The sequence below is a fragment of the Scyliorhinus canicula genome, chromosome 6 (genome assembly GCF_902713615.1).
Source record: "Scyliorhinus canicula chromosome 6, sScyCan1.1, whole genome shotgun sequence".
Classification (NCBI taxonomy): domain Eukaryota; kingdom Metazoa; phylum Chordata; class Chondrichthyes; order Carcharhiniformes; family Scyliorhinidae; genus Scyliorhinus; species Scyliorhinus canicula.
This window is the reverse complement of record NC_052151.1, coordinates 159800790-159824200: the sequence shown is the minus strand read 5'-3', so window position 1 is coordinate 159824200 and position 23411 is coordinate 159800790. Positions and strand designations below refer to the sequence as shown.

Genomic DNA, 23411 nt, shown 5'->3' with positions numbered 1-23411 from the left:
TTTCAACTCCCAATGCATGTACCCATCTATTGTTCTGCTTAACCCTTTTTAATTTGTCATACGCCTGTCCCATCTGTCTCCTTAAATTCCAAAACTTTTGCCTATGTGATTCGGGAACCAATTCATGTGCATTCAGAATAGTCTTTTTTACCTCATCATAATCTCCACCCCCTCTAACAAGGAAGCATAAACTTTCTTTGTCCGCCCTGTCAATTTACTTTGTATGGGTAATAGCCACTTTGCTTTTGACCATTCCATTTGGGTTGCTATTTTCTCAAATGCCCTATAAAAGGTTTCTAAATCCTTCACTTCAAACTTTGGGTGGGCTAATTTAAACATATTGCCATTCCATTTTGTTGTAGGATTAAGCTCCTCTCTAACTCCTGGCAGCTCCTTTTTATTTTCCATTGCCTTAAGCTGGAACTCTCCCTCTTTTGCTTTTTCCTCTCTCTCTAATTCCAACCTCCTCATTTTAATTTCTATTTATAAATGCTAAACATGTCCAAAACCAGACATGGATTTTTCCCAGTTGATTCGTACCCTTAACTTCTGATTTTACTTCTTATAAAAGTGACAATGTTAAAGTCATACCTTTTGTAGTGTTGTAATCCTTGGCCAGAATTCTCTGATTGTTGTGATTCAATTTTTCCGCCTGCAGAGGACCCCCGTCAACAGTTTTCGCAATGGCAGGGGGTGGTTACTATGGGAAATTCCATTGACAATCCGTGGGAAAATAGAATCCCACTGCCAGTGAATGGAACATGGCACGCTACGAAACATGCAGATGGTGGACTGGAAAATCCCTATTTCCACTGGTCAGATGGTTTGACAACATTAGATGCTCGTCACATTCCAGAAATTTATGCTTGCTTCCTGCCATTTTCCAGAATGGCAATGAGGATTTTGGTTTCCTGCCTGAAAATCTTAGTTTCCAACCTTCATGTTCAGGCAACTGTTCTCTATTGTCACGTTATAATTTAGAATACCAGGTGGTGAAAGATGGAACTGGAGCCAATCTTTACACACTATTTAAGCATTTATTTACCCATTAACACCATGTACTACCTCATCCAGCAACTATAAGCTGGTAAAAAGCTGGTTTAGCTCAGTGGGTTAGACAGCCGGTAGAACAAGGCCAGCAGCGCGGGTTCAATTCCTGTACCAGCTTACCCAAACTGGTGCCGGAATGTGGCGACTAGGGGCTTTTCACAGTAACTTCATACTTGTGACAATAAAAGGTTATTATTATTATTATAGTTTCAGTCTATTCCTATTTTGAAACACAAGTGAATCTGTAGTTAATGATGACCACCTGCGTGCAATTAAACACAATTAACACTTGGATCTACAGGAGCATTCTCAGGGTCATTATGAGTATTTTTAGTGATTGGATGTTTACTGGCATGCCATCTGGCCAAAATGGCCTCAGCTGGGAATCCAGGTCAGCCACAACTGAAAATGTGAAAAATCTTTCCCATTTCCTGCCCACCTAGAAAAATAAAAAAGAGATTACAAAAACCTTATTTCACGTCAGGGGGAGATAAACCTCTGTCTCAGAACCTATCGCTCTCTGCTCGATCTTGTGGCCTTCACCCTCCTCTAGATACTCTCCTACTGGTGTCAGTGCCTGCCTGTTCTTTTTTCAACTTGAGTGACTTGCTCCCAACTTTGCAAGCTCAGGCAGAATCACCAGTGGAAGTCATAGACAAGTCCATCTTGTAAACTCATAAGTCCACTTATGCTATTTTGACCTCTGAATGTTGGGGGCGGGATTCTCTCAGCCCTGGACCAGACTGGAGAATCGCCTCGACCAGGCCACGCCGCCCTGATGCCGGCACGCGATTCTCCGCAGAGAGATTCTCCGCCGGTCGCGGGCCGCTCTATGCGGCCACCCCCCCCCCCCCGATTCTCTGGCCCGGATGGGCCGAGCGGCCGTGAAAAAAATACCGAATACCGTCAACGCTGTCCTTACTTGCTCTCAGCCAGCGGGCACTCTGCATGCAAGGGTCGGGTGGCGGCCTGTCAGGGGAGGGGGCTCAGTCCCCGGGGGGGGCCTCCGATGCGGCCTGCCCCGCGATCGGGGCCCATCGATCGGTGGGCCGGCCTCTCTGTTACACGGCCTCTTTTCCTATGCACCGGCCCCTGTACTCCTGCGCCACGTTGGGTCGGGGCCATCGCATTGAAGGAGGCCACCACGCATGCGCGTGTTGGCATCGGCGCCACTGCGCATGTTGGCGCCGGCGCCACTGCACATGTGCGGATCCTGCGGCGCACAGTTCGCGCCGGGATAGGCAGCTGGAGCGGCGCAAACCACTCCACGCCGTGCTGGCCCCGAGAATTACTCCTGGCTGCGGCCGTTCACGCCGGCGTAAAACACGACATCGTTTACGACGGCGTGGACACTCTGCCACGGGATGGGAGAATCCCGCCCTGGATCTTTTTTGAACATTCTGTTCTGGCCCCTTGTATCTAACTTTAAAAGGAAACTATGCTGGAGAGTGAAGAGCTGCAATCCCTTCTCCTGGGTTGGACAACTTTACAATCTGGAGCAACAAAACTCTGGAACATAATATAGTACTGTGGTGAACCACAGTAGCGTAATTCACACTGTATTACACATGTTGTATTATGTCTCTGTAAGCTCGGCACACGAGCAGTTGCGCTGCTCTGCCACTAGGGGGAGATGCACTGGGAGTGTACGGGAGTTTGTACTGGGCTCCACCCTTAGCTCCACCCACGGCTCCTCCCCCTAACCGGAAGTATAAAGGTTGAGGCTGAGAGCCTGCCTGCCAGTTCATCTGGAGTTCATCTTGTCACTGGCAGGCTCTGTTGTAAGACAATTAAAACCACTGTTCACGTCTAACCACGTGTCGCGTGAATTGATGGTCTCATCAAGTACATAGAAATTTTCAAATGGGCATAAAAATGTTTTAGTTAAAGATAAATTATGAATGCGACATTAGCTTTGGAATTACTTCCAGAGTCTGCCACTTTTAAGACATTGTTTGGTGAGAGCCCAGAGGACAATTTAACGATTTGGCTTGATCAGTATATTCTTCACTCTGCAATTAAAATATCCACGTCTAAATTCAATTAAATGAAATAAAAAACATTGCTTCTAAAAAGATGTAATTAGAGAGAGAAAAATACTTCCAAAGATTCTTAATCACTGCCTTGCTGATGCTGTGGCTGGCTTGCAGTTTACAGACCTTGTGTGAAGCCATGTGACAGGTATATAGATCCAGTAAGCAATTAAGTTTAGTTTTCCCAATATTGTTCAAGCTGTTCCACTGTCTTTGGTGGGATAATTAAATTAATTGCAGTTCTTTTTAAGTTAAAGGATCAACAAATAATTAAAACACCAAGAACCAAGATGATCTTGAGTCAAGCCAATACTTTGCAGGAAATGTGAATGCCAAATCCAACACAATTGCCACAATATGTGGGAAATATTGAGCTGAATTTATCATTGTAGGAGCAAGCGGGCAGGGTGTGAATGTGCATTGTAAATTGCAGTACCGGAGCATCACTGGATTCAGAGATCTCTGGAATGCAACATGTTTCAATGGGAGGGCAGGAAAAAAAGGACCAAGAACTCACTCAGCAGGCTTTTAAGGTCCGTGAGGAGATTCTTAACAAACTAGAGAGGGTCAAAAGGGGATATTTAAATGTGAAATTGCTAAGCCCAAAGAGTCTGATGCACATTAGTGTGCAGCTGTTGGATTTAACGTGGGGAGCTGCAAAAAAATGTTGTTTGTAAACCAGAAATATTTTTGCCACCGTAGGTTTCAATGCACGATCAGCCAAAGTACTGTTTAGCTGTCTGATTAGCCAATTCTCTGAGCACTGATGCTCTGGCCCTCTGAGTTACTGCCTCCTCTCTTGTGCAAGGCAGCAATAAGCCCTGTCATGACTGCCGTCTGCACCAAAAGGCATCCTCCACCTCCTTGCAAAACTCCAGCATCTGCTAACTATATTCATAGAATCATACAATTTACTGTGCAGATGCGTATCAGAAAAATCTTCCTGCCTTCACCAATTCGTACAGTAGATATCAGATTGTTATATATCTTTAAGGTTTCATATGTGAAGTTATAATTAGTCCAATTTAAACCATGCAACGTAACCTAGTTTGCAGCAGGAGCTACAGGCAACACCAAGTGAAGTACAACTTAACTCTTAGTTGGCAGTGGCATCAAACATTAGCTTAGACACTGACATGCAGTGTTAATAACACTTTATTTGACGATGGCAATGCAGTTATTAACATTCCAGTTTTTGTTATTTTGTATTTGTTCATAGTTCTGGATGAGACTTGCCTTGCCTTCCTAACTCTGCTAACCTTATGCTAATTGGTCTTACGTTGTTAATCGTAAAGTGTATTTGCTGTCTATTTTTGAACCTAGGCTATGAAACTAACTGTTGGAATAAATGCTACATTCCCTATTTAGACTTGAATTTAAAACAATCCTCCTGAAACTGCCTGATTGTACGTTTAAAACCATTTTGGATCAATGGCTAAAATGTCAGGGGGCGATGAGCAGAAATGTTTCTCCTCAGAAATCTTTCTCATCTCCTCTGGGCAGCACGGTCGCACAAGTGATTAACACTGTGGCTTCACAGCGGCAGTGTCCAAGGTTCGATTCCCTGCTGGGTCACTGTCTGTGCGGAGTCTGCACGTTCTCCCAATGTCTGCATGGGTTTCCTCCGAGTGCTCCGTTTTCCTCCCACAGTCCAAAGACGTGCAGGTTAGGTGGATTGGCCACGATAAATTGCCCTTAGTGACCAAAAAAGGTTAGGAGGGGTTATTGGGTTACTGGGATAGGGTGGAAGTGAGGGTTTAAGTCGGTGCAGACTCGGTAGGCCGAATGGCCTCTTTCTGCACTGTATGTTCTATCTTCTCAGTTCAGTGAAAAGATATGGGGCGGGATTCTTCGTTTTCCGGCACAGTGCATCCCCGCCAGCGGCAGGCTCCTCTGTTCCGGCAGCCGTCAATGAGGTTTCCCATTGTGGCCAGCCCATGCCGTCGGGAAACCCGCATGCATGGGTGGGCTGCTGGCAAAGCGGAGGAACCCACCGATGGAGAATCCCACAGATGATCTGGAATGCACTTCCTGAAAGGATGATGTAAATAGTTTCAATATTAACTTTCAAGAGTCACACTTGAGAAGGAAACCGTTCGAGCCAAGGCCAAGAGAAAAGAGCATGTAAATGTCGCCACAGTCCCAGAGGACCATGGGTTGCTCTCCTGTTTAAAGAGTGATTGGTGCTGATTTAACCTGAGGGTCACCCCATCTCAGGCAAGGGTTGAGAAGGCAGGGCCTTCATGAACCTCAGCTGGCACCAGAATCGAATCTGTGCTGTTGCCGTTGCTCCTCATCACAAACCACCCATCCTGCCAACTGAGCGAACCGAAAAATACAATAGGCCAAATAGCCTCTTTCTTAGTTGTATGATTAAAATCATAGAATCCTTGCAGTGCAGAAGGAGGCCATTCAGCCCATCGAGTCTGCACCGGCCCTTGGAAACAGCACATTACCTAAGCCCACCCCTACCCTATCACTGTGACCCAGTAACCACACCTAACCTTCTCGACATTAAGCGGAAATTTATCACGGCCAATCCACCTATCCTACCCATCTTTGGACTTTAGGAGGAAACAGGAGCACCTGGAGGAAACCCACGCAGACACGGGGAGAAAGTGCAAACTCCACCCAGACAGTCACCCGAGGCCGGAATTGAACCCGGGATCCTGGCGCTGTGAGGTAGCAGTGCGAACCACTGTGCCACCCCAATTGTATGACATTGAATCACTAAAATTAGGAGAAATTTCCCCTGAGTTCAACGGCCCTTTTGCTGTTCTGTCAAATTTTCCTTCTTGCCGTGACAATTCCCACTGTAAGCAGCATCCCACCTTTATTTATTTCTACCTTGTTTCAACAGATGAGCTGAGGTGTATACTTTTTAATACTTTTTAAAACAAAGGCAAACTACGCAAAAGTGAGTCAAATGAATTGAAAGAATCTTCACATCCACTTCACTTTGGCCTTGTTCTGTTACCCTTCTGTTGACTGGTTTATGGCAGATGGCTTAAAGTGAACTAACAGATCACAAAATCACATCGATATAGCACTGGCTTCTCTAGTTGAAAAAGTCTATGGTATTTTCCCATTGCACCTCTATGCCTGTTGCAATTCTGCCGCCTATTGCAAAAGGGACACTGAGGTATTGCATGAATGACTGAACTGTAGGAATTATATGGATACCCAGACTTATTAATGACTCTTTAAAAGCTGCCCTACACACAACTCTGGTGATTAGACATGTCAGTACCATTCATGTCTCCTCAGATAATGAGGCAGTGAATGCCCATATATAGCAGAACCTGGACAATATTATGGCTCGGGCTGTTCAGTGGCATCTAACATTCATGCCACACAAGTGCTAAGCCAAGACTATGCCAGCAAGAGAGAATCTAACCATCTCCCCTTGACATTCAATGGCATTACCATTGCTGAAGCCCCATTTTCAACATCCTGGGGGTTACCATTGACCAGAAGCAGAACTGGACTAGACATAAAAATGCCGTGGCTGCAATAGCACATCAGTGGCTGGGATTTCTGCAGCAAGTAACTCACCTCCAGACTTTCTGAAGCATGTCCACTATCAACAAAGCACGTAAGGAGTGTGATGGAATACTCTGCACTTGCCTTGATGAATACTACCCAGAGAACCTTCAGGAAGCTCAACACCATCTAGGACTAAGCAGCCCGATTAATTGGCACCCCATCCACCACCTTCAGCATTCACTCCCTCTACCACCAACAGTCAGTGGCAGAGGCATAAACCGTACACAATATGCACTGCAACAATTCACCAATGGTCCCTTCAACAGCACCCTCCAAACCTGCAAGTTCTCCCCTTAGAAATACAAGGACAGCAGATGCATTGGAAAACCTCCACCTTCAAGTACCCCTCCCCCACCACATGCTACCACAACCCACATGCCATCCTGACTTGGAACTATATCGCAGTCCCTTCACTGTCCCTGGGTCAAAATACTGGAACTCCCTCTGGAACAGCACTCTGGGTGCTCTTACAACACATGAACTGCAGCGGTTCAAGACTGTGGACAGAATTTAACAAAAAGATTTCTAAGTTCATTTTGTGGCGAATTTTCATAGAATTTATCATAGAGTCATCAAATTTACAGTGCAGAAGGAGGCCATTTGGCCCATCGAGTCTGCATTGGTCCTTGGAAAGAGCACCCGACTTAAGCCCTCATCTCCACCCTATCCCCTGTAACCCAGTAGCCCACCTACCCTTATTTTATGCACTAAGAGTAATTTAGCATGGCCAATCCACCTAACCTGCACATCTTTGGACTTGTGGGAGGAAGCTGGAGAACCCAGAGGAAACCCGCACAGCCACGGCGAGAAAGTGTAGACTCCACACAGACAGTGACCCAAGCCAGGAATCGAACCTGCGACCCTGGAGCCGTAAAACGACAGTGCTAACTACTGTGTTGCCGTGCTGCCCTTTTTGCAGGGAGTTTCCCGTCGGCTCTACCAACGAGTTCCCTACAGCTATCAAGTGACACTTAGGGCAGGATTTACCTGGCTGGTCATGCCTGTCATGATATGCAGACACGCAACCAATGGGTCATCAGAACAGGACACAACCAATGGATAATCAGGACACCCAGAGGTGGCATTACCACAAGGGGGCATTACACGACCACTATAAAAAGGTCAAGGCACACAGGCTCTGCCTCTTCCACCGGCATAAACCTAGAGAGCAAGACAGGATTGATTAACAGCAACATAACACCCTAGTGCATGGTCTATGCGAGCTTGTATAGTTAATAGAGTAGACTGAGTTACTAGAGTCAGATTAAAAGAGTGTCAAACTCATTTCGGAACATTGTTAATCGCTCAATAAATACATTGAACTGATCTCAGAATCTGGAGCATCCTTCAGCAAAGCCTACATCAGGTAGCAGCGTATGTTGAAGTAACATAACACAACAACGCCGGCGAGAAATTTCAGTCCCACGCTGGTGCACGGGAAATCCCGTTGACAGCAGCGAGACCGGTAGATTCCGCTGACGGACACCCACCCCGCCATAAAACATGCGGTGGGGTAGTCAGTAGATCACACCCGAAAAATTTTTTTCAGCACTGGGGAGCTGAACTCAGAGATCGGGCCACCATTTTGAAAGGGTATCCCGATCTTTAAGTGAACTTGTGGGTTCCCCCCCCCCCCCACTCATGGGCAATGTCATCCCCCACACACATTGGCACTACCCCACATCCCCCTAAGTGAGGACACCCCACCATGGGTCCCTGGGGGCTTCCCCTCTTCAGGCCGCCCCACACGCCCTTAAAAGCCCCCACTCCAGAACCCCCATCCCTCACCCCCCCAAACCTCCCAGAGGTTCCTACCTACCTGCCTTGCACCCTCCTAACCTTCATGCCCCTCTTCACCCTCCTTTCATGGGAATGGCTCCATCGGGTCCTGATCCTTGGCAACGTCATACTGGCACCTGGGCAAACTTGAGCTCCCTGCCTGGCATCCTGGTAATGCTGCCAGCTTAACAGTGCCACCCAGGCACTTTGGCAGTGCCAGGGTAGCAGAGCCAAGGTGCCAGCTGTGCAGTGCCAGGGCCAGAGGGCCATCCTGCACTATCTCTGGGGGTTTCCCAGGATCCTCTGATGGACTGGGAACCCCCCCCCCCCCCCCAAGCCGCTGTTCTTCCTGGACCATATTTGTGTGGACCAGTACTGAACAGCACCTGGCTGCAATCTCGTTGCGGAGGCTGGTAGATGCTGGGTAAGCCTGCCTTTGTAGGTTTAAAACCTATGTAGGCATGCCCAGTTTGCTCATGCCCCTTTGGGCAGGATTCTGATTACGACGCCTCGTGGGACTTGGGTACATCCCACGAGGCATAAAGGCTGCAAGAAACCCCTGGGAGCCCTCTCCTGGCGTCTACCGGCCGCATTGTGCTGTCGCTCAGGTGCAACATTGACGGTAGATCCCGCCCCATGGCTCACCAATACCTTCTCAAGGGCGATTATAAATGGGCAACAAATGCTGGTCTAGTCAGCAATGCCTGTTTCCCATGAACAAATCAATAAAAACCAACTCAATAAATCACCATTATAGTTATATTGAAAGGCAGTTATGGCTATTATCATATTAGGAGCCTTTATGGGTTCATACAGATAAGGTGGGCTGAATGACCAGCTTCTGTGACATAAATGTTCTAGATTTCTTTCTTTTCAGCCTCAACTAATTTTCCCTGATCCTATTTTCAGTTGTGCAGTGACCTTCTGCTCACAGTATTCAATTCTTCATTCCCGCTGCTGCTGGGTCATGGCAGATCACAAATATTGAAGTAATTGAGTTACACGGTGACAGAGGGATATAAAATGTCAGCAGTTAATTGAAGCTCAAAGTAAAAATTGCGATCAAATGTCTCCCAAATGGTTGATGCTGACTGTGACACACAGCCTCTGAGAAGTCAGCTTTTTAATTGTATAACACTAACTAGTTATTTTACAAAAATAATTAAACCATCGTATTGAATCCAACATTATATTTTTAAGAGTTTTTTTTATTTCTCACAGGTCAGCATTCGCGACTGGCTATGGGCTGAAAAAATCTATAACCTCTGTGAAATTCTTTGTAAAGTTCATAAGGTAACTGTCTCTGTGTCACGATGTATTGAAGCTATCAGTCAGAATTACAGAGCAATGAACAACAGGCTGAAACTCATACATGGGATGGTTTCAGTGCATTTGGCACAGATTAGAAAATAAATATTAAAATCGGAAGGGTGCATGTCTGCACCCAAACTTAAGACATGCAGAGTCACAATTTAAGTCAGTTGTAGTATTCTCACTTCTGAGTGAAAAGGAAGCAGGTTCATTGATCCATATTTGAACTCTAATTATCTTGTGTTACATGAGGCAGCAAGGTGGCGCAGTGGTTAACACTACTGCCCCACGCGCCGAGGACCCGGGTTTGATCCGGGCCCTGGGTCACTGTCCGTGTGAAGTTTGCACATTCTCTCTGTGTCTGTATGATGTGCAGGGTAGGTGGATTGGCCACGCTAAATTGCCCCTTAATTGGAAAGAAATTTTAAAAATCTAGTGTTACATTGTTAGAGAAGCCAATCTTTTGATGAAGTTTAAACTGCACAATTGTTTGTTGGGCCTTGAAAGTTATAATTTCAAGATGGCAGGTTACCATTTCATAAGAATGTCCCCAAATGGGTTGAAAAGGCTTTGGCGCCCAAATTGATCATTGAAAATTGATGGTACTTAGGTGTACCGAATAAAGTACATGGGATCTTCTGTCTCTGTGATTCTGATTGCAAATACTATAGTTAGACACATGCCACAATTGCAACCATACTTTTGCCAATTTAAAAGAAAACTTTTTGCATACATGAGAAAGAAAAATTTCTGCTATTTTGCTCAGCTTGTTTGATGACGTTGATGAAAGAGTCAAGGCAGGTGCAAGGGTATGACTCACATCCCTGACATTGTTTGACCACTGAAGTTAGGAGGCAATGTGGTACCAATGTAATTTAATATGCACTGCATGTACGTCTAATACCTTAAAAATCTTCAATCTTCTACAGTTCCTGTCTGCAAATCTTAGATCTTGGTGTCACATATTCTTGCTGTTAAAATTTCCATATCCACATCTATAATTGAAGCTGCCAGTGTAAACTTTCCACACTGCAATTATGCATTCCCACCAAGTACATTATGCTATAGAGCATTCATTTTTCATTCCCCGGTCACTTAGCCCATAATGCGGAGGTTCAAACAACTTTACTTCTCACTTTCCAAGATTATCTTAAGTTTTGTTATTGAACGATAAACAATATTATTATTATATAAAAATAAAGATCCAAGCTACAACTATAAATTTAGGACTAAATTAAGCCCAAATGTCCCGTTCAGTTATCCTCTGCTAACATCACTTCAGCTGAAGAACACAATTGGTTTTGATCCTTGTGTGCGATACCATAGGAATATTGACCAGTATTTCTAAATGATATTTCCAGATATACAGAATCTGTTATGGTTTGAGCTAAACATGTAAATATAACAGATTAAATCATAATTGCAATGTATTGCAAATATTTTTCTGAAGATCATTGATAATCTGGCTCACTCTACGCCAACAAACTGGAGCAGAGTTTCCATTTTGGTTGCAGTCAGCAATCCAAGTGCAAATTGCAATCAAAATTGCTCTAATTTCCTGAATTGATTTCTTTGCTCAAGATTCCACTCAATCTTAAATGCATACCCCCAAATGTAAAATCTCCTGTAAACCAGCACAATCGAGAAGCATTTTAGAACTTTTTTTCAAGAATCTTACCAATAAAAATACTTCTTGATATACTTGAGAGTGGTAACCTTGTGAAGTTTTATGAACAGAATTGAAAATGGGTTTATCACAAAAAATATACATTATTAATCAGATAATCTGCCTGCGAGTAAACTGATATTAAATAACCAAAACTAACTTGCAAATAAACTATATCGAACCATTTACTAGTTTCATTGATGTACAGTAGTCAGTTTCTTCATTTATTATACATTATATTTGAAAACTTAAACACTTTAGTGCCTATTTGTTTTCTTGCACTTAAAAAGAAAGCTTGATTTCAAAAGCTTCCTCAAAGGTCTATAAAGGGGCATAATTAGCGGATATTCTCCAAGGTGATCAATTCAAATGGAGAGCATGACAGACTTAGTCGATGGGGCCAACTTCCAGGCTAATGTTTTTCAAACCAGCACTAAACAATGAGGAAACTCAATTTGGCCTGGATATAACCTATGCTTGAAATTCAACCTTTTGCAATACCCCATAAAGAAAATAATCTCAAAATTCATTTTTTTTTGTGAATTCTATCAGAATAAATGGGCAGCATTATGAGTGTTCTCTTGAACTGATTTGCATGTTCAAGGTCAAATCAACATTTTATCAGTTCGGGAGCGAATGTTACGAGTGGTGTTTGTTTTGATCTAATTTCTGTTTTATGTTGGGCAGTCACAGTGCTTTGGACACTTGTTTCCTTCTTGATTAAATTCTGCAAGATTAATCTGAGTGACAGCCTTCCTCTTCCAGTAAAACTGACATTAGATTATGCATTAATGAACTTGAGATAGTTGACTGAATCTGTCAATGGGTTGACTGAACCCATAATATAGTGCATTTTGATGGATAAATTAAATTACCATATATTTCTTTTTCCAAATATACAGTATGCATGTTAAGCCATGTTTACTGTACTTTAAAAGGAAAGCAGATGCTTGAAACAGCTAACTTTTTAGAATACTTCATTGTAGTTTAATTTTCTTAAAGAAACATTTTCCCATAATCTTTGGTTGTAAGCAATGGCTAACTAATATGCTTTATAGAGCATTATCTGCCTATACGATTAAGTGGCTCGAAGATAATCTACTGCAGAATATTTTACAGCTCTGGCTTGCTGATGAATGCTGGCTACAAGCAAACTTATATTTAGGTCTTCATCAGGACTGCGAACTTCAAGACCAGAGGCCGTATGGTTTCAGTGTCATGGCAGGTCAAGGTGAAAATCACTATTTCTGCGTAGAGATGGGCAGCGAGCTTGCAGTTTGGGAGAAAACCTTCCAGAGAGCAGTGTTTATGGAAGTGCAGAGAACAGGGGTAAGTAGGACAATATAAACTCTTTGCATGTGGTTAGCTTTCACATTGTCACTAAAGCACAAGGAATGCTGTTCTAACTCGAGGTTCAAACAAGGTGCATATGGGCACATTATGAAGCCTATGTGTTTTGGCCATTGGTAGTGATGTGTGCACTGTCATAATATCCACTCATGTATATAATGAGAGGCAGATAGGCAGTGATTGACACACGGGATGACCAATGAACACACAACACAGAACAACCAATCACCAGACAGGAAACCATCACTATAAAGCCCACAGGGCATTAAGACTCTCCCTCTCTCAGGACCCAGCTACTGAGACAGTCAGAGTGCACAAGTTAGTGAGCACTATCACCATGCGGTAGCTAGTAAGCCTGGTCAAGCCAGTAAGAGGTCATCAGTTGGATTAGTAGAGTGTCAACCCACAGCTGAACATGTACAGCAGTCCACTAGTTAAATAAAACAGTGTTGGATCATCTCCTGTGTCAGACGTCTGTTTCTAGCTTCACTGCATCCCGCTGCAGTCAACGTCGAACCAACCTGCCTAACACATCATGCAAAATATCAATTTGTAAATTGGTACCCAAAAATGTTTATCTTTAACTATCAGGCTACAAAAATGCCCACTATACTTATTTATGAAAAATAATGATCTATCCAGCAATATCAATGTGATTACTGTTGTTTCTGTGATTCTAGAGAAATAATTTCACAAAAGTGACTTTTCTATAGCAACTGGATCATTCTGCAACAATAAGCCACAAATGTTAAAATCTAACTTATAATCGTTCAGTCTTAAATATTGAAATATTTACTTCAATTAATTAATATGCATATATATTTTACTGCAATGCCGATATGACAATTTAAAATAACTTGAGTGAACCCAGACAAGGATATTTAAAGGAGATCATTCATTCTGCATCCTTTGCTACACTCCACACATTGCACTAAATTCATTCATGTTTTATCTCCAAGGTTGTGGGGGGTTCTCATAGGGTTATTTAGTGATTAGCACAATGCTCTTTATACAAAAAGTATTAGTACTAAGAAAAATTGGAGATTTGCCATTATTTGTTTGTTTTTATGGTCCACGGCCCTAGTGATTTGCTACAGTACCAGAAGCTAAACCTGAGGGAAAGGTTTTCTTTCTGGCAAACTCAGAACTTCCTCCACACGGTGCCGTACTGCGGAATGGAAGATAATAATCTGAAGCAGGTTTCATTTCCCATCACTCTGTGAATCAAACTGTGAAACATCCGAAATATCACAGTTTGGCTTTGCATAAGTGGAGGGTAAGCAGCCAATGAATATGTAGATAGATTGGAAGTTCTGAAGTTGCTTTTCCAGTGTTAACATGTGCATTATTGTTGGACTTGTTTTAAATTTTGCTATGGAAGAGTGATTAGAATGTACTGCACAGAGCAACATTTACATCACATCTCCAATAAATAATAGAGAGTCAGGATGTGTAGAATTCACTTTATTTATTGGTAAGTAGCTGCAGAATGGTATCTGATTGGATTTCCACATATAAGTGCCATTAATGTAGCAAGTATTTTTGGGTTTTTTTCATTGCGTCCATTATTTAAGCACAAAACCTTAAGTGACTAACCATTCTCTTCATCACTTCTCAGGGAAGCACTCCAAAAGGTGTAATAGAGGAAGCCTGACTGTGGATTTATTAATGCAATTCACATTTAGTATGTATCTCTGACCAGAAGTACTTTATGCAAGAGCAATTGGAGGTCAGAAGTGAAAAGCATTAAATAGATTTTGTGGCAAGCATATCTAAATTGGAAGCATTTTGATTTCCTGTCAAAAACAACTCTTTTAGCAGTGATTTTTGTTTGCTACCGCTACATGTAGTCCTGCCCAACACGCATTCTCATCATCATTAGACTGCATTAAAGTGCTGATTGAGGGGGAGTTCTTAAAAACACTGATGAATTTCCATATATTCTTACCCTGCAGCAGGATTACATGTTGAGAGGAAATAGTTCCTTTAGCTTCTTATATCAATGTGCTCATTTATCCCCAACTCAACTCCACAGGGTAATATTGAGAACGCACTGAAAGTTTGAAATCAGCATATCCATTACTAATGTATATAGCTCTTCTATTCTCCTGAATATATGTTTGTTTAATAATTTGTGTAAGGATACATTTCTATGTTAGCAGCAACAACTTACATTATGCAACCTTCTTCAAGGAGTAAAATATCCCAAGGTATTTAGCGTATTAGTTTAGCATTTGTGCGAAACATTTTGTTTACACACTAACGGCAGAATTTTCCCAAAAATGATAAAGGGCATGATTCTCCCAAAAGGGAACAAAGTCCCTGAGTGAGCAAGTTTAGCCGTATGTTTCCCGGCGCTCGCAGTGCAGAGAAACACATGGCTATTCATCGCAAGTCACGTTGAACAAGGGACCTGAACAGGAAACGCGCAGCCGAGGCCACACAGAGCCCCATTTTGTACATTTAAAAATGGCGATCCCGATCTCCGAGGCCCCCAAAACGATCCCCACCCCAACACCCATGTTGGGCAACATCGGCCTGATCGTGCATGCAAATCTGGGACCCTGGCTGTGCCCATTCCAGCTGCCAGTGCTACCTGGCCACTATGGCAGTGCCAGGATGGCGTCCAGGTGGGTCTCCAGCTCGACATCCATGAAACGTGGTGCTGCTCTTCTTGCTGCCATCTTGTTGGCTGGGAAGTGAAGTGTGTACATGGGTCTTTGGCTTGTCAACCTCCTGAGTGTCAATCGCGAATTCGGCACCGTTTCTCATTGGACTCGATTGTGTTCCACGTGGTACCAGTGCTACTCCCTTAACAGTAGCTGAATCAGTCCAGATACGGCACCACTGTTGCTGTCATGGAACTCCACGAATCCTGTGTTGGTGTCAACACTTACGTTGGGATTCTTCCGCCCCGTCTGCTGCAAAAACGCCATGGGCCAGACACAGACAATGGAGAAGTCCATTGACCTCGGTCGGGATTGCCTGGTCGCCGGGCAGACATGGCCGGAGAATCCCGCCCTTCGTCTCAGAAACAGAAAATCCCACCCTCTGTATATAGGCCATGCAAACCACCCAACTAACTGCAGTGTCTAAGATGCTTTACACCAATCCTAATGTTGCGGTAAAAATACACCTTTAATTGTTCATAATAAGCACCCACCTGTTAAAAAAAAAGCATAAATGTCAGGGCGGAGCCTGCTCTGCTAGCTGGCTCACCTCGCTTTGATGTTTTGGCTGACGGTCAACTTAGTAAGAGGCAGGACTTCCATTCATCTCCAGGAGAACCTTTTTAAAATTTGTTGATGGGATGAGAGTGTCGCCGGCTGGGCCAGTATTTATTGCCTATCCCTAATTGCCCTTGAGGGGGCAGTTAAGAGTCAACCACGTTGCTGTGTCTCTGGAGTCACATGTAGGCCAGACCAGGTAGGGACGGCAGATTTTCTTCCCTAAAAGAAGGACATCAGTGAACCAGATAGTTTTTAAAAATTGTTTCATGGCTGTCATTATACTTTTAATTCCAGATTTTTATTGAATTCATATTTCACCATATGCAGTGTCGGGATTTGAGCCTGGGTCCCTAGACCAATACCCTGAGTTTCTGTTTTTTAGTCCAGTGAAAAAAACCACTACGCCACCACCTCCCCAGTTTCGCCTCATAGAGCTGCCGTTAAATCAGAGACCAGCAGCTCTGCACACTGGCAACACCAACAGACCAGTAACAACTGTTGGTAAAGCGGTCAGGCCAAAGAGATGGCTTTCATTGATGGACCCAGACATTCAGGTAAACCCTGGATCTCATTGGGACCAGGCTGACAGGTGTAAGTGAAGGGGGGGGGGGGGGGGGAGGTGGGGAGTGGGAAGCATGTTGGTCATGGTGAAGGGTGGGGGTGGGGAGAAAAAACTGTGGCGATGGAAACACGATTGGCACCGGAGTCCGGTGTCCCGCTTTAACTGACTGACAGCCCATCGGGTTAAAACCACCAGGCTGCACATTGGGCGCCGGCCTCGCTCACCACCAGTTAAGTCATAGCAGTGGTGAGATGAGGCCCATAATCGAGCGTTATTTGCCACTTAACGGTCTCAATTGGGCCTCAGGTAGGTGACCGTCCCAATGCCTTCCTACTGCTTGTAAAATCGCCCATCTGTCTGCTATCCTGCAGTGGTTCATAAGATTCAGCCCAATGTTAACACGCCACAAGGAAACAAGTAAGAATGACTGCTGAGGAAAATGTCTGGAATGTGTAGAATGATAGAAAACACCAAGCAAGTTGAGAAAAACAGTACTGCAGCTAACTGAAATGCTATGACATTCCCAAATAAAACTAAGCTGTTTAAAGACTAATTATTCACATTTTATAATGAAAGAAAGATTAATGTTGATCATATGGAAGAATCTTTACAAAGCATGCGTATACCCTGGCAACCCATCCACCAACTCAAACATCCCTTCACCACAGAAGCAAAATGGTAGCAGTGTACGTCATCTACAAATACAGTGCAGCAAACCACCAAGGTTCCTTCAACAGCATCTTCTAAACCAGTGACCTCTACCACCTAAAAGGACAAAGACAGCAGATGCTTGGGAACATGACCACCTGCCTGTTCCCGTCCAAGATACTCACCATCCTGACTTGGAACTACATCACCATTCCTTCATTGTTGCTGAGTCAAAATCCTGATACTCCCTTCCCTAACAGCACTCTGGGTGTACATATACCTTCATCACCACCTTCTCAAGGGCAATGAGGGATGGACAATAAATGCTGCTCTCGCCAGCAACACCCACAACCACGAAAGATAAATTAAAATTAAATGTAACAGCATAGAAACTGAGCTTTCGCCGTTTGCATGTTTAATTTTGCGTTCAGCCCTGGAATTATGATTCATATACACATTAACTACAAATCTTGTTCTGTCTCAGTATGCCATGTAACCATGTAACAAATTAGTTCAATTAAGCACAAATGCCTGTGGCATTTATGTGGAATGGCGCATGTCGGTAGTTTTCTCTACTCCCTGTATTCATTCATTCATTCAGGACCTTTCTCTGTGATAAAAATTGGATCTGGTTGTCAGTATTTATTTTTCTTTCCCATGCATAATTCAATTGTAGGTGGTTAATTCATGTAGTTCATTCAACATGAACTAATTTAATTATTGTTTTAATGTGCCATATATGTATCAACTGATTATCTCTCAAATGGCTGCAGGCTCTGGAAACTGTCCAATTGAGAGAGTGGAAATAAAAATAGAAACCACTTGAAATATGCAGCAGGTTAGTTAGCACTGTAATTTTTTAGAAAGGGATAAGCTAGTGTTTTAAGGGGGACCTATCATCAGAACCCATTTGTTTCAGCATTGTTTCAGTTCAAAAACAAAAATCTGGAGATTATCACCGGGGTCCTTTTGGCTCTGCCATGGTCTGATCTACATGGGGATGTGCCGGGCCAACCAAAGGTCCATTAGCTTTCAGCGGGTCCCATAGATCCCAGCAGTGGGCTGGGCCAGTAAATTCCAGCCTAGAGTTGCCATATTATTGAATGAATACTTCATGCTACTACATAAACATGAGATAGCTATTCATTTCCACAAGCCTGTTTCCCAATTCTCTTTGTGATAGATTGACCGATCACAATAAATTAATTGAAAAAAAATCCAGACAACAATATCACAGCTGTGTTAAGCGTTCACCTGACCATAAGCTGGGTTCTCCATATCGCGACGCCGGAAACACAGGGCGAGATTCTCCGCACTCCCGACGGTGCGGAGAATAGCGTGGCTCATAAAATTTTACGGCCACGCTGTTCCGACGCCCTCCCGCTATTCTCCCCCCCCCCCCCCCCCCCCCCCCACGCCCAACTCCCGACACGAATCGCTGCCGCCGTTTTTTTACGGCCGGCAGCGATTCACAGCTGATGGATGGGCCGAGTTCCCAGCCCTTTACGGCTGTTTTTACGAACGGCAAACACACCTGGTCTGGCCGTTCGTAAAAACGGCCGTAAACTCTCGCTTTTTATAACCATGGCACCGATTGGCACGGCAGTACCACGGCCGTGCCAAGGGTGCCATGGGCCCGCAATCGGTGGGCACCGATCGCGGGCAGCGGGCCCGATGCCCGCGCACTATTTGTCCTTCCGCCGCCCCGCAGAATCCATTCGCGGGGCGGCTGAGGGGCATCCCGGCCCGCGCATGCGCGGGTTTCGCGCAAATACGCGATGACGTCATCCGCGTATGCGCTGGTTGGAATCTTCCAATCCGCGCATGCGCGGCTGACGTCATATGACGCGTCAGCCGGGGCTAACTCTGGCAAGCGGGCTTAATGAAATTCGTTACGCCCGTGATGCCAGAGTTTACGGCGTCGGGCTGCTAGCCCTGACCGGGGACCAGAATCGGTTCCCGGTCGGGAAGGGGGGGGCTGGCGTCAAACCCGCCCGGATTTGACGCCAGCCTTACGATTTCTCCCGGTTTGGGAGAATCGCGCCCACAATGTGCCGATCGGGTGGAGAATCAGGCGTCATGCGAAAATTGAGGTTTGTACCTGGCGCCAGCGACGGCATGCAAAACCTGCATTTGCATGCATTGAAATGTGATTCGTGGGTTGGACACAGTATGCTCCGCCTTTCCATGATGCTCCGCCCTTCTCCGGTGAAGATCACATGTGCGATTTAATACAAAGAATTACAAACTGGACTGGGCGCCAAGGCTGCTGAGGGGGAGAGAAAAGTTAAGCAAACTTTTAAAAAGTCTTCAAAATTGTAGCGCTTGCTGGGGAGTGGCTGCCTGAGTCGGGAGGAGTAGCGAGGAGGAATTTAGTGACAGGTCCGTGGATTCAGAGTGTCCCCCTCGGGATCAGGGTGCCCTGGCTCAGGCCACCCTTACCTAGCTGCTCACTCTGCTGACTGCTCACTTAGTCCTGTAAATATTTGGAGAGACTCTATCATTTGCGAGCCCACCTAGACTGTCCCTGTGAAGATCCTCGTACCCCAGCTCACCCATCAATGGGATGGCCATAGCCAAGCTCAATCACACCAGGTGCTGCCACTCCTCAGTACACTCATCAGAAGCACAGCCCCACTGCAGGGAATAGCAGAGCTCATCCCAAACAAAGGACACATGGCCTTTTGCACCCTCCTTGGCACACTGCCCTTCTCAGGGAAGAGGCCTCACCAGTGATACTGTCAGCTAGCCAACCATTCAGGACAACCAGCTGTCCCCAAACCTACCTGCCCACTGCGCCCCTGCTCCCATCAATCCTGCCTCCGGTCAGATTGCTACAACTTGTGTGTCGCACCCAGGACCCAGATCACACTGCAGCTAAACCTCCAGAAGATGCTCACTTCTCTCCCTCACCCTCATCTGTAAGACCTGCCCACACAAAACCCACTAAACATGAAGGCAGTGGGTGGCACAAGGTCACCTTCTCAATCACACAACCCTGCTGGCAGGATAACAGATGGCCCACCCAGTGGCGACATCCACAGTATGCCCCACTGGGGAGACAGGACAGGGGCCGTAGAGCCTATCGCTGACACGGGTTGTGGTAGCCAGGGATGGGTGGTGAGCACAGAGGTTCCCCACATCACAGACCCGGTGCCACTCACTGATCGGGATAGCGTGCAGTGCTGTGGCAACATATCGAGGTAGCAGCTGGGGGTGGGTTTGCGGGACACATCTGGAGGGTGGAGCTGACGTACAACTCAGGGTCAACATGTTAGATCTGGATGAGCAAGGGAAAACTCATCTTACTAACATGTCTCCGACCCCCGACCCCCACTCCACCCCCCCCCCCCCCCCCCCCCCCTGCAGACAGCTATGCTGGCTATATATCTGGCCGCAGCTGCCGTTATGGACGCACGGAGATGGAGGCACATTGCATGCTTGGGGAGGACCGAGCACAAGTGGTGCCTGCCCCAGAAGAGCAGGGACAGGCGGTGAGGCTCCAGTGCCGGGCTTCCAACAAGTTGAGGATGAGGTAGAAAGGAGGCGCCGCATGATGGCACATGTATACCATCAGCGCCTGTCTTTCAGGAGCTGCTGGGCCGCCTGTGCCGCCAAAGACCTCAGCTAACCAAGGTGACCATGTGTCACCTGAGCCAGATGATGGCACACCTGGAACTGTCAGGCATGAAGGAGGATACCTGGAGGATGGCTGTGAAGGTGACGGTCGCCCCGAATGTTTATGCCTCCGGATCTTTCCCGGGGCTGAGCGGAGACCTGTCCGTGATATCACAGACATCCGCACACAGGTGCACCAACGCAATTCCCTCTGCGCCTGGGCTTACGAGGATGCAAGGGCAGCAAGAGTTTCCACCAACGCTGGCATTCCCCAGATCTAGGGGGTGGCCGTTGGCACACATGTCCCCAATGAGCACCGGCACATCAGGGGATGCCCTTCATCAATAGGAAGGGGTTCCACTTCCTGAATGTGCAATTGGTGTGTGGCCACCAGATGCACATAATGCACATCTGTGCCCAATACACAGGCACCGTGGACAACGCATACATCCTGCCACACTCACCAGTTCCTGGACCCTTCGAGGCGCTCCCTCGGTTGGCTCTTGGGCGACAAGGGTTATCCACGTCTACATGGCAGATGAAGCCTGTCCAGAGGCCCCAGACTGATGATGACCAGTTATGATGATGCCATGCAGCAACCAGAAGCGTCTTTGAGAGGTACATTGGCGTGCTCAAGATGCGCTTCTGATGCCTTGACCACTCTGATGGGGCACTCCAATATAGCCCCAGGAATGTCTCTAATAACATGCTGGCCTGCTGTGTCTGGCACAACATTGCACAGCAGAGGGGGAGGAAGAATGGCAGGCCTCATCTGACCAGGAGAATGTCCAGGAAGAAACTGGCATGTTGCCCGGGCTGGTATGGCAAGCTGCCCAACGTGTGCACCAGGGCCACCACACATGGGACAACTTCATGATCTCCCGATTTGCCAACTAAGAGGCCTGGTCACTGGCAGCACCATGGTTCTGTTACACCTCTCCATACCTTACAAGTGCTGCCCCATTTCCCATCGCCACACACAACCTCCCCTGTCCCTCCTCCCTTCACTGCACCTCCCCTGTCCCTCCTTCCCTCACTCCACCTTCCCTGTCCCTCCTCCCTTCACTCCACCTTCCCTGTCCCTCCTCCCTTCACTGCACCTTCCCTGTCCCTCCTCCCTTCACTCCACCTTCCCTGTCCCTCCTCCCTTCACTCCACCTTCCCTGTCCCTCCTCCCTTCACTGCACCTTCCCTGTCCCTCCTCCCTTCACTCCACCTGCCCTGTCCCTCCTCCCTTCACTGCACCTCCCCTGTCCCTCCTCCCTTCACTGCACCTCCCCTGTCCCTCCTTCCCTCACTCCACCTTCCCTGTCCCTCCTCCCTTCATTCCAGCTTCCCTGTCCCACTGCCCTTCACTGCACCTCCCCTGTCCCTCCTCCCTTCACTCCACCTTCCCTGTCCCTCCTCCCTTCACTGCACCTTCCCTGTCCCTCCTCCCTTCACTGCACCTTCCATGTCCCTCCTCCCTTCATTCCACCTTCCCTGTCCCTCCTCCCTTCACTCCATCTTCCCGGTCCCTCCTCCCTTCACTCCACCTCCCCTGCCCCTCCTCCCTCCACAGCACCTCCCCTGCCCCTCCTCCCTCCACAGCACCTTCCCTGTCCCTCCTCCTTCACTGCACCTTCCCTGTCCCTCCTCCTTCACTGCACCTTCCCTGTCCCTCCTCCTTCACTGCACCTCCCCTCTCCCTCCTCCTTCACTGCACCTTCCCTGTCCCTCCTCCATTCACTGCACCTTCCCGGTCCCCCCTCCCTTCACTGCACCTTCCCTGTCCCTCCTCCCTTCACTCCACCTCCCCTGTCCCTCCTCCCTTCACTCCACCTTCCCTGCCCCTCCTCCCTTCACTCCACCTCCCCTGTCCCTCCTCCCTTCACTCCAGCTTCCCTGTCCCTCCTCCCTTCACTGCACCTTCCCTGTCCCTCCTCCCTTCACTCCACCTTCCCTGTCCCTCCTCCCTTCACTCCACCTTCCCTGTCCCTCCTCCCTTCACTCCACCTCCCCTGTCCCTCCTCCCTTCACTGCACCTTCCCTGTCCCTCCTCCCTTCACTCCACCTTCCCTGTCCCTCCTCCCTTCACTGCATCCCCCCTGTCCCTCCTCCCTTCACTGCATCCCCCCTGTCCCTCCTCCCTTCACTGCACCTCCCCTGCCCCTCCTCCCTCCACAGCACCTTCCCTGTACCTCCTCCCTTCACTGCACCTTCCCTGTCCCTCCTCCTTCACTCCACCTTCCCTGTACCTCCTCCTTCACGCCACCTCCCCTGCCCCTCCTCCCTCCACAGCACCTTCCCTGTACCTCCTCCTTCACTCCACCTTCCCTGTCCCTCCTCCTTCTCTGCACCTTCCGTATCCCTCCTCCCTTCACTCCACCTTCCCTGTCCCTCCTCCTTCACTGCACCTTCCGTATCCCTCCTCCCTTCACAGCACCTTCCGTATCCCTCCTCCCTTCACTCCACCTTCCCGGTCCCTCCTCCCTTCACTCCACCTTCCCTGTCCCTCCTCCTTCACTGCACCTTCCCTGTCCCTCCTCCCTTCACTGCACCTTCCCTGTACCTCCTCCTTCACTCCACCTCCCCTGCCCCTCCTCCCTCCACAGCACCTTCCCTGTACCTCCTCCTTC

General features: G+C 46.9%; 1 protein-coding gene across 7 annotated transcripts in view; it reads left to right on the top strand.

The window, feature by feature from the left end:
* sntg2 (syntrophin, gamma 2) overlaps positions 1-23411 on the top strand; it is a 1464242-nt gene that overhangs the window by 1377022 nt on the left and 63809 nt on the right. For 6 of the 7 annotated variants that reach the window (XM_038800365.1, XM_038800367.1, XM_038800366.1 and 3 more), the window contains 2 exons: positions 9630-9701; positions 12505-12714. In XM_038800365.1, coding sequence (XP_038656293.1) covers positions 9630-9701; positions 12505-12714 — 282 coding nt within the window. The remainder of the gene's footprint in view (positions 1-9629; positions 9702-12504; positions 12715-23411) is intronic. The other variant, XM_038800368.1, reaches the window with a different exon arrangement.